General features: G+C 42.7%; 1 protein-coding gene across 4 annotated transcripts in view; it reads right to left on the reverse strand.

The window, feature by feature from the left end:
• Window positions 1-12,215, reverse strand: part of PHF12 (PHD finger protein 12) — a 43,148-nt gene that overhangs the window by 15,608 nt on the left and 15,325 nt on the right. For all 4 annotated transcript variants that reach the window (XR_008663724.1, XM_055319658.1, XM_055319674.1 and 1 more), the window contains 2 exons: window positions 4,344-4,416; window positions 1,388-1,781 (listed from right to left, as the gene is read on the reverse strand). Coding sequence is in view for 3 of the 4 variants with exons in the window: in XM_055319658.1 (XP_055175633.1) it covers window positions 1,388-1,781; window positions 4,344-4,416 (467 nt within the window). In the remaining variant the exon portion in view is untranslated. The remainder of the gene's footprint in view (window positions 1-1,387; window positions 1,782-4,343; window positions 4,417-12,215) is intronic.

Genomic DNA, 12,215 nt, shown 5'->3' on the forward strand with positions numbered 1-12,215 from the left:
GAAACACATCTTTATGTTTTGCAAACATAAAGCAGTCTGAAGCTTAGTTTGTTAGATATTGGCAACCTAAGGAATAAAAGTGCCTACATCAAATGGTCAACAAAGATGGTTCTACGGAGGTGGCAGAGGAAAAAGGCTATCTGCATTTACTGCATTTTTTTTTTTAATTTTTTATTTACTTAGGATAGTCACAGAGAGAGAGAGAGAGAGGGGCAGAGACACAGGCAGAGGGAGAAGCAGGCTCCATGCAGGGAGCCCGATGTGGGATTCGATCCCGGGTCTCCAGGATTGCGCCCTGGGCCAAAGGCAGGCGCCAAACCGCTGCGCCACCCAGGGATCCCCATTTACTGCATTTTTACAGAAATCAGAAAGGCTTTGATTCCATATGCATCCTGCTGACTGACCAAGATTCTTAAGACTGCCAATTTCACTTTCTCTGGGAAAAAGAAAATAATGTCTAGAAGCTTTGTGGTATCAAGAAGACAGGACTTAGCAAACAAAAAAAGGTACGATAGGCAATTTGGTAACATCTTACCAAACTATAAATGCATAGTTATAACTGAGTTATTCTAACATTAGAATTTACCCTACAGGGCAGCGCCGGTGGCTCAGCGGTTTAGCGCCGCCTTCAGCCCAGGGTGTGATCCTGGAGACCCAGGATCGAGTCCCACATCAGGCTCCCTGCATGGAGCCTGCTTCTCCCTCTGCCTGTGTCTCTGCTTCTCTCTCTCCTCTCTGTGTATTCTCATGAATAAATAAATAAAATATTAAAAAAAAAAAAAACTTAAAAAGAAAAAAAAGAATTTACCCTACAGATACACTCACTTCACATGTACACAACGATGTATTTACAAAATTATTTGTTGAAGCACTATCTACAGTAACAAGAGTAGGAACAACCTGAATGTCCACTAATAGGAAATTAGTTAAATAAATTATAGTACATCTATATTATAGACTATTATGCAACCACTAAGAAAAACTGAGGAATGTCTACATTAATATGGAAAGATCTCTAGAGCATACTGTGAAGTGAAAAAAGCAAAGTGTAGAGCAGTATATTGAGTAAACTAGTCAGACGGAAAATACTGAGCGTATCTATATTTGCTTATATGGGCACAAATAAATTCTAGAAGGAAATACACAATAACCAAACATTGGTTATCTGTGAGGGGTAGAAAGGTAGAAACCAGGCAAATAGCAGACAGAGGTGGAAGGGAAATTTTTCATTTTAAGCCTTTGTATATTTTTTGGCTTTTCAACCATATGAATATATTACTTATGACTATGTGTACAGTGACCACATAGGCAGCACTGCTATCTGGCTGGACGGTAGTCTTTTGGGGAAGGTGGGGTGGAGGGGAGGGGACATAACAATTTGGCTAACCTGGTAGTGCAGTGGTACAAGTCAGTTCATTGGGCAACTGAAATTGGGTAGGGTTCCGCTCCATGGCGGCAGCAATCAGCAGCTCAAAGGGCCGCCTTAGCTGAGGCTGCACATAGTCTGGCTCTGCTGCCACTGGCTCCTCGTCCACGTCAATGATGTCCTCGTCGACGTCATTCTGCTCAGAGGTGGGGGTCTCTGTGCTGGCATTGGATGTGGGCGTGCCAGGCCGGCTGGCTCTCCTCTCCAGGATCCGGGCATGGGCAATGGCCTTGAGTTCAGTTTTGCTGGCTGATCTGTCCAACAAGTCAGTATCACTGCTGGGGGATGTAGTCCGTTTGCCAGATTTGTCCACCAGTCCATTGACGTGGCCCAGCTCCTTTTTCTGCTCTCGTTTCTGTGCAAACAGGTAGGCCCATAAAATAAAGTATGACAAGACAGAAAGAGATGAATACTATACAGTCCTGCTAAACCACTAGCCAAAATCATGAAATTCTCTAACATGTCACAGACTCATCCACCTGGGGACTTGGAACACCAGCCTGTTCAAGATGCAAAACTATAGCTGAACTAAACTAAAGCTGGCAAACTATAGCAGGATGGGATCAAAAAACAGTAGGGGAAGTTAGAAATACACACTTATCATACATCTTTTACTCTAAGTCATCATATGATACACACTATCTCCATACAAAGTACAGAGATTAAGGGATAAAAAGTTATCACAGTGAGAATAAATTTAGGTTAAGTGAGAACAGGAGAAAAACATAAGAAGACTCAACATCACTGTTGTTTGCCTTGGAGCATTCTGACCTCCTGAATGGTTTTAAGAATTTTGCTCCAAATAAAGTTGGCAAAAGCAAAGGTAAAAAGTAAAAGAGGCAAGCAGAGCTCCTTGTCCAGGGAGGTTGGGTGCTGACATGGAAAGAAACTACACTACAAGGTGGATGGGTGGTACGTGGAAGGTAGTTCCCCAGTGATCACAGTGTCCAAGAATGGTGGCTTTCAATGTTTCAAGTTTAACTAGAACTCTGAAAGGGACACTTCTTCAAATGGGAAGGTGGGGAAATGGAAAAAGACTGTTTATTCAGTACGACTGGATGACCTGTATTACATTTTCCTCTAGGACTCCAAAGGGTGGTCAAATGAAGGTTTAACACTGGTCTCCAGTCAGGAAACCTGGGATCTGTCCCAGTTCTGCCAATGATTCCTTATGACCCTGGGTGACTCAGGTTGGTGTGCAGGAATTTCTGTCTGTAAAGTAAGACTAGTAAAACCTTTCTTCTCCTCCTTTCAGAGATATGATGGAGATAAAGGGTCACACGTATGAAAGGGATGGCTCTGAGTTGGAGGAAGATCCAACCTCCACTAGGAACAGGACCCGAACATCAGAGGTTGCTGAGGCCCTTTCAAAGGATGTATTGTTTCAATCCACTTCAGCATAACTATAGGAGGCAAAAGGGGGATAGAGGTAGTGGTGCTGGAAAAGGCAGACCTGGCACTGGTAGGCAAGAGGTCAGAGCGGCATTTCAGGGAAAGCACAGTATGTTAGAAACAAGCTACTATAATCCCCACCAAGCAGCTCTGGTTCTAGAAAGCTGATGAAGACGTAACAGAGCTTTGGAGTGAGGCAATTTGGCTCTGTTAATTCTTCTGAGTCCTTGGGAAAGTTATTCTACATTTGTGAGCATCAGTTTCTTCTTTCTAAAATGGAGATACTACCACCAGCACCTACAGATGGCTGTATGGATTAAATGAGACAACATATGTAAAATACCCAGCATATAATGGGCACCAAAATAATATTAATTCCTCTTTTCCACCGTCTTTTCCTGGCTTCACTATTCTTAACCCTTTCATGTCCAGTTTCTTCAGAGGCAAGTTTCTGAAAGGCCTCCTAGCTGGCAGGAGTTCTGACCTAACTGGCCCTCTTCTAACCTAACTGGGGATGCATACAAAGAGATCTTGAGAGGTGGACAGGCTGGAGGACAGCCTGGTTTGTGCACTTTAGGAGATATCAAACTACAGCGGAGGCTAAGTGGTTGACTTGGCCTTGCCTTGCCTTTTAACAGGACCTTTGTACACATGTTGAAAAAGAAGTCTGCCTGTTTACCTTCTAAAAGGCTGAAAACTGTTACATACATAAACCACAATTTCTGAATTATCTCATCCTGTTTCTGCAACCAAGGAAATCATCATTCATTGTGACATCATGTTCAGAGGCCAGGAAAATAGAGGTGATGTCACAACAAAGGCAAGTTCCTTGGTGTGTAATGAGTGTGGGGAGAGGGAAGGAGATGGTTTACAACTCCAGACAGATTCTAATCCATAGTCTATAATTTGAGGATTGGGTATTATAATCTGGATGGAAACACACCCTACTTCCTTTTTTTGATAAAGAGGAATTTAGCTTTTGCACCCCACAAAAGGTCTCAAAGTAGAAAATCATGTTCTCAAAGCTAGTACTGAATTATCAAGGCCAAGGGAAGGGGAGTTAAAGAGGGATTAGGCAACCTGGGGTACAAAAATGTTCAAAGTCCTCTCTGTCCCTCATACACTAGTTTCAAGCATCTGGATACCAGTGACATGTGCCTTGGGGTAAGGGGAATCTTTTCTCCACTAAGCTGGAGAAGCAGCCTTGTTTTTTCTCAGCCAGTTTCAGTCAATGGATATAGCTGCCACATTCAGGCCACTTATCAGCCTACTCCTGTCACTAGTGAATGAACATGGCTCGGTAAATTAACACACCTCTTCTACCCATTTCAGCAGCTCATGTTTGGATTTTAGGCCCTACTGGATTCCAAATAGTCACCATAGGGAGAGTCAGGGTGATTCCAGGGCTGGAAAAGACAAGAAGAAGGGACGAAAATGCCTTCAGGGCCAGGCCATCTTAGCTTTAGAATATCAGTGCTCTAGATCTGGCATTCTGAGCAGAGCCTTCAGAAAACAGCATTATTACCTTTCGGCGAACAGTGCACCGGTGACACATCCACTCCCCAGGAGGCAACATCTCTTCACTCAGTGGAGGGTTACTGTGGTGAAAAGACAAGGGCAAGACTGAGTACTAACCTTTGATGCAGCAGGAAAAAGCCTAGCTGGGTCTGGCAAAAGGCCGCATGGCCCTTGACTCCTACTCTGGCCGGTCCTGCAACACTACTAGGGTTCTCTCTCTTTTCCTTCAAAATGGTTAGCTGGTATCATTTATAATAACCCTAAAGAGTGAGGACCCCCTCCCATATCTTGGAAAGAGAAGCCAAAGCCATAGCTATTAACACTGGGCTTAGGGATCCCTGGGTGGCGCAGCGGTTTGGCGCCTGCCTTTGGCCTAGGGCGCGATCCTGGAGACCCGGGATCGAATCCCACGTTGGGCTCCCAGTGCATGGAGCCTGCTTCTCCCTCTGCCTGTGTCTCTGCCTCTCTCTCTCTGTGTGACTATCATAAATAAATAAAAATTAAAAAAAAAAAAAAACAAAAAAACACTGGGCTTAGAGGGAAAGATAGAAAGAACTAATTTGGAACCTTGAGAACCATTCCCAAACTGTGTCATGCTAAAATCATTGCTAGATCCTCCATATTCCTCAAAGTTTGTTAATGTAAAAACTCTTCCACCTGCTCTTCTGAGCCCCATGTAGCACAGTCCCATTCCATCTTCCCAGGAGCCTTTCAGGTACCCTTCCCTCTAGTCAAATATAAGACTTGCTATTTCTTTCTCTATAGCACTTTCCCCCTCGAAAGCTGTGCCTGTTAAAACTCTATTAATCCTGTAAAACTTGCTTCAATCAGCCTATAGTAGATTAAAGATGGCTGCAAATTCTTTGCTACTCCTACCATCCAGAGGTAGGCCATTTCCTTCCTTTTGAATAAAGCTTGCCTTGTGACTTATTTTGACTAATAGAATGCAGCAGAAATGACCACGTTATATAACTTCTGAGGCTGGGTGTTAAGAGACCTGCAGATTCCATTTTTACATGTTTGGAATGTTCCATCTCAGAGCCCTGCTGTCACGCTGAGAGGCCACACAGAGGAGACTTAAGGAACTCCAATTAACAGCTTCCTCTGGACTCCAAGCCAAAAGCCAGTATGAACTACTGCTAGGTGATTAAGTCATCTTGAACCATGCCAGCTCAGTTGAGCCTCTAAAGGACTGTGGTCCCAGACAGCACCAAACTGAAGGGAAAAACCACTCAGTGAGCTCAGTCAACCCAAAGACTTGTGCGAGATAATAACCAGGGTCTGTTTTTAAGCCACTGAGTTTTGGGTAGTTTGTTATATGCAGCAACAGATAACTGAGTACAGTTCCTCCATATGTTCTTCCTGGATTACTTGGACATCTTGGACCTCTGGGCTGCATAGTCTTTTTTTTTTTTTTTTTTTGTACTTCTCATGTTTTCCCTTGTGTGACAGGTTTTTTTTCTTCTTAAGTTTTATTTATTTTTAAGTAATCTCTATATCCAATGTGGGGCTCAAACCCATGACCCCAAGATCAGGAGTTGCATGCTCTTCTGACTAAGCCAGCCAGGCACCTTAGTTCTCTTATTTCTTATTATATATTGGAAGCCCTATGCCCAACGTGGGGCTTGAACTATTTATAAATAAATAAAAAATACATATATATTTATTTATTTAAAGATCTTATTTATTCATGAAAGACACAGGAAGAGATAGGCAGATGGAAAAGCGATGCAGGACTCTATCCCCGGGGCCTCAGGATCACAACCTGAGCCAAAGGCAGATGCTTAACCACTGAGCCATCCAGGTACATATATATATATATATATATATATACACACACATATACATACACACGTATGTGTATATACATACACATACATATATTTAAATATTTATTTATTCATGAGAGAAAGAGAAAGAGAGAGAGAGAGACAGGCAGAGGGAGAAGCAGGCTCCATGCAGGGAGCCCGACGTGAGACTCGATCACCGGTCTCCAAGGACCATGCCCTGGACTGAAGGCAGCGCTAAACTGTGAGCCAACCAGGCTGCCCTAATTTATATATATTAAATGTTATTTATAAATATGCCCAACATGGGGTTTGAAGTCAATCCTGAGATCCAAAGTTGCATGCTCTACCAACAGAGCCAGCCAGATGCCCCTCTTTTATTTCTTTCATTAGAGGGACAGAGACAAGGATTAGATAGATCTCTTCCCTCTTTGTAGCTTAATAATATACAGGTTGTGCACACAGTAGTCACTCAGTAAGTCAATAGTGAATCAGAATTAGAGCTGTGTAGGGCAGGCCTTACTTTCCATTAAGGTTACAGCAAGAACCATATGTAGGATATTAAATCCTTGGGAGGGTCACATTTTTTTTTTTTTTTAAAGATTTATTTACTTATTCATGAGAGACACACACAGAAAGAGGCAAAGACAAAGGCAGAGGGAGAGGCAGGCTCCTTGCAGGGAGCCTGATGTAGGACTCAATCCCGGATCCCAGGATCATGCCCTGAGCTGAAGGCAGATGTTCAACCGCTGAGCCACCCAGGCATCCCAGGAGAGTCACATTTCTTTTTTTTTTCTTTTTTTTTTTGAGAGTCACATTTCTAATGTCTATACAGTAGTAGTTCTCAAAGTGTGGTCTCCAGATCAGAAGTAAACATCAGTATCACCTGGGAACTTATTAGAAATGCAAATTGAGACCTCACTTCAGGCATACAGAATTAGAAGTTCTGTTATACAGAATGAGGCTACATTTACACTAAAGAATTCCTATAGTTGGTTCCTGGGGTCACCTATTTGGAATGTTAAGGAGGAAGTTTTTCATAAAAAAAAAAAAAAAGGTAATAACTGAATGTTGAATAATAGAAGGACTCTTCTTAAAGTCCCAGGGCTTATTATTATACTGCTCTACTGTTTCTTTTCTTTTTCTTTTCCCCAGATTTTATCTTTTTGAAAGAGAGAACATGACTTGGGGGCGGGGGGGGGGGGAGTCGGTGGGAGGGGAATAGAAGGAGAAGCAGACTTCCCACTGAGCAGGGAGCTTGACACGGGGCTCAATCCCAGGACCCCAGGATTGTGACCTGAACCAAAGGCAGACTATCTAAACGAGCACTTGGCTTGGAAATTGTCCTAGCTCCTGCTTTGCCATGCTTCCCTGGAGCCCTGAGTATCCATGTCGGGATGTCCACCAAGCCATCACAGGTCCTGGCTTTCTTTCCTTCCAGTTTCCTTGGTGAATCTCAGGAGATCCTTACTAGGAAGTAGAAAACTGGAGGCACACTGGCCTGCTGTGACAGGTCTTCAAACCCTAGAGGATCAGAGATGAATGTCACCTGTAAAGTCTTCCCACTTCACTCTAATGGATTTCTGCATAGGCTACATCTAGACTAATGAAATGCATGCATGTAATCTGCAAAGGCCTACAGACTCTGCTATGCTTCAGCAGCTGTCATATTAAAACTAACCCTGAAAAGGTTGTCACTTCTGATTCTGTTTCTCATCATTTCTTTTCATCTGCCCATTTGGCTTTGTACCCAGAGACTCTCCACCAAACATGTAAAGCAGAAAAGGGCAAGGAAAGGTAGTTTGAGCTTAGATCTTTTACCAAGATGTAAAAGGCTTCCTGGCCATTCTTCATGCTTCCCTCAATCTAGCCCCAACTCCTGCTGGCAGAATAAGTTATTTAAAACAAAATTCTTTTTCTTTCTTTCTTTCTTTCTTTCTTTCTTTCTTTCTTTCTTTCTTTCTTTCTTTCTTTCTTTTCTTTCTTTCTCTCTCTCTCTCTCTCTTTCTCTCTCTCAGATTTTATTATTATTCATTTGTGAGACAGACACAGAAAGAGAGAGGCAGAGATACAGGCAGAGGGGGAAGCAGGCTCCATGCAGGGAACCCAATGTGTGACTCGATCCTGGGACTCTGGGATCATGCCCTGAGCCAAAGGCAGATGCTCAACTGCTGGGCTGTCCCTTAAAACAAAATTCTGACCTTATTACCCTCCTAATTTTTTAAAAAAGATTTTATTTATTCATTCGTGAGACAGACACAGAGAAGCAGAGACATAGGCAGAGGGAGAAGCAGGCTCCCCTGAGGGGAGCCTGATAAGGAACTTGATCCCAGGACTCTGGGATCATGCCCTGAGCCGAAGGCACTCATCCACTGAGCAACCCAGGTGTCCCATCACCCTCCTAATTAAAAAGCCCTTCAGTATCACCCCTACCCTAACCATTATAGGATAAAGTTCAAGCTCCCATATTGTCGGTTAAGACCTCTGTGGCCAGGGACGCCTGGCTGGCTCAGTGCTTAAGCGTCTGCCTTCAGCTCAGGGTGTGATCCTGGAGTTCCGGGATAGAGTCCCACACAGGGCTCCTTACATGCAGCCTGCTTGTCCCTCTGTCTATGTCTCTGCCTCCCTCTCTCTCCGTGTCTCTCATGAATAAAAAAAAAAAAAAGACCCCTGTGGCCAGAGTCCTCCACCTTTCTCCAACATCATTAACCTGATGGCTCCCCACACAGTCATATCCTTTCTCCACTGCATGTCTGTTTGTTCTGGAGGTGCTACCTACAACCACAAAAGCTGGGCCTTCCTTCATTCCTTTCCCCAGTGGACTCTTTATCTTTTGGGGCTCAAGTCAGATGTTACCTACAGGAAGCCTTCCCCTGAAGCCCGATTCCCTACAGCACTTCTGTGCCACACTGTACAGAAACTGTTATGCATCCGATTCCTTTTCTCTATGCCTTACTTATCTTTGTATCTTCACACTCTGCAAGATGTCTGACACATACTAGGCATTCAATAAAGCTTTAAAAAACTGCGGAAGGGCAGTCCCGGTGGCGCAGCGGTTTAGCGCCGCCTGCAGCCCAGGGAGTGATCCTGGAGTCCAGGGATTGAGTCCCACGTCAGGCTCCCTGCATGGAGCCTGCTTCTCCCTCTGCCTGTGTCTCTGCCTCTCTCTCTCTGTGTCTCTCATGAATAAATAAATAAATAAAAAATCTTTAAAAAAATAAAAAACAAAAAACTGCGGAACACTAAAGAACGGACTTCTAGGAAGTGAATGCCTCCAAAGTCACGAGGCAGCAATACAGTTGGGTAGGCACTTGTTTTGGTGGTTAAGTCACTCATGAAATGATTTGTTTTCTAAGTTACAAAACAATAAGACATGAGAGTCAAAGTCCACACTTGCAAACCTGAACTTCACACTGAACCACCACCCCCAACTCATTTAAAATCTTCTTTAAACAATTTGATTTCTTGTTTATTTTTCTGAAAACAGGGGTCAAATGCCTAAAATTTTTATTAAGAGGCTCTTAAAAGTACTTCTGGTTGGTTTCTAAAGGATCACTTTTAGAGATAAAGTTTAAGAACATTCATTTCTCAGAATTCTAAATTATGGCCACAGGCTCTTTTTGTTTGCCCTAAAGTGTCTGATGAGGGCTTTTGAGTTTAGGGAATAGCACAGGAAAGTCAGAGTATTGTCTCCAGGATGAGCACAGAACACTTAAGAGTGAGGCCTAGTTAAGATTTTGTTGCTTTCTGACATAGAATGTGCATCTTGAAATAAACTTGAAAACGTGGTATTTTGAGAAGGCAGTAGTATGTAAGATAGGATGGATAGGGAAGGAAAGTCTGTTTCTAGAAAATGGCCATCATAGAGATGCCTGGGTGGCTTAGTGGTTGAGTATCTGTCTTTGACTCAGGTCATGATCCTGGGGTCCTGGAATCCAGTCCCGCATCGGGCTCCATGCAGGAAGCCTGCTTCTACCTCTGCCTCTCTATCTCTAATGAATAAAGAAAATCTTAAAAAATAAAATAATAAAAAAAGGAAAATGATCATCACAGATACAGCAGGAATACAAGAATTGCCTATCATAAAGCTTTCTCCATGTTTCCTCTTTGCCATTAGCAATTCCTTTCAAGCTATCTAGAAGGTAGTTTTTCAACTCAAATACCTATATCTTTAAAACGATTCATGAAATAGATCCAGGAAAGCTAGATTGTTGGAGTAATAAGCTCACAAACTAGTTCAGAAAGAGGCTGTTTTGCAAACAGCTAGTTTTGTTCTATATCAGAAATATTGCCAAAAGGGAAAGGATTCCAGGGAGAAAGGAGATTCTGCAGCCTCCAGACACTCCCATACACATCCTGAAGACTTTCCCATCTCAAAGTTTTCCCCCTATAAGAATGGTGTTCCCTTTATTGTGCAGCTCTGAAACAATTATATGCATGCCAGTCTTTAAATCATAATACATCTGTCAAGAAAAAGAAGGCTTTGTCTCAGCTCTCTTATCCCTATATATCAATGAAGACAAGATGCTGAGGGCCATTCTCTATAAACGGAAATTATTAAAAGTTAAAAGTAATGTTGGAAATGCTCTATCAGAGTTTCCTCTGCTCAGCAGTGAAAACCATGAGGACACTATAATGAGCCAGTGCTGCGTGTAAAGACATCAATATGCTTCCTAATCACTAAAGCCTAGAAATAGCATAGCGATAATCTCATCTTACATCTACACAGCGTATTACAATTCAAAGTGTTTTCACAGATGTTTTTATTTGATCTTCACCAGCACACTGTGAGAATTCTTACTCCCATCATACAGGTGAGAAAATGGACTTATTTAAAGCCATGGAGCCAGTTAAGTTGCAGAATTAGAACTCAAATCAGTTTCCTGGCTCTCTCAAATCTTGAGCCCAAGCTGTTTATAAAAAACCTTTGTGAGTTCTCTTATTTCTGGGAGGAACAGTGGAATATCCATCAAAGTATCTTCTTTAACCTCAAAGTCTAGCATTTCCTTCTACATCAGTCGATATTTATTGAGTTCCCCCTGCTTACTACCAATGCCATGCTAGAGGTACCACATTAGAGGAAGGACACAAAGCAAACAAGTTATGATCTACTCTACCATGAAATGGCCTTTGGGGAGAGAGGACCAGAGTCATTCGTCCAGTCAAGCACTTAATGAATAATTAATTATTTTAGGGATGGCAATGTGTTAAGTGGTGAGATTTCAGACAAGGTCCTTATTCTCAGGGATCATAGGCTAGAATAACATGAAAAGGACAGTTGACAACAAGACCACATACAATCAACTACAAACTGAACCCACCATAAAGACCTATACAAGACTCAACTGTGCATGGATGCTGGGCTCAATGAACAGCCTTAGAAGTTTGGTTTCTTTAAAAAAAAAAAGAAGTTTGGTTTCTTGGTAACTGAAGGTGACAGTGGCCTTTTCCCTCCTCTCTTTCTATAATTCAGAACTATTCAGCAAATGGTTATTCAGTCAGTGATCCTTTAAAGACAGCAATACTAAGGATCTCAAGGGGTTCAGGAGGAAATTATAGTTTTGGAAGGTGTATTTCTATATTTGAAAAACTACATGAAGAAGCAAAGTTCAGGGAGTGGTGACACTTTCCTAGGAATGGGTATTTTATGTCCATTTAGAACTCAACAGTGTATGAGCCTTTATTTTTTTATTTTTACTTTTTAAAAGATTTTGTTCATTTATTCATGAGAGACACAGAGAGGGAGAGAGGCAGAGACACAGGCAGAGGGAGAAGCAGGCTCCATGCAGGGAGCCCGACGTAGGACTCGGTCTGGGGTCTCCAGGATAAGGCCCTGGGGCTGAAGGCGGCGCTAAACCACTGAGCCACCCGTGGTGCCCCGTATGAGCCTTTAGATTCCTTCTGAGAACTGTCCAAGTCCTAGAAAGGAAGGTGTCCTGGAATGTGCATGAGAGCTGGCTTGTCTTGGAAAACTGGTAGCTCTTTAGAGAGTACCCTGTGAGGACAGAGCTTTTGCAGAGAATATCTATCCATCTTCACTGCTGTGGAGGTTTCCTCTCAGATCATTTGTTAAAAAGCCCTGGCCTGCAATT

This window comes from Nyctereutes procyonoides, unplaced genomic scaffold (assembly GCF_905146905.1).
Source record: "Nyctereutes procyonoides isolate TBG_1078 unplaced genomic scaffold, NYPRO_anot_genome, whole genome shotgun sequence".
NCBI classification, from domain to species: domain Eukaryota; kingdom Metazoa; phylum Chordata; class Mammalia; order Carnivora; family Canidae; genus Nyctereutes; species Nyctereutes procyonoides.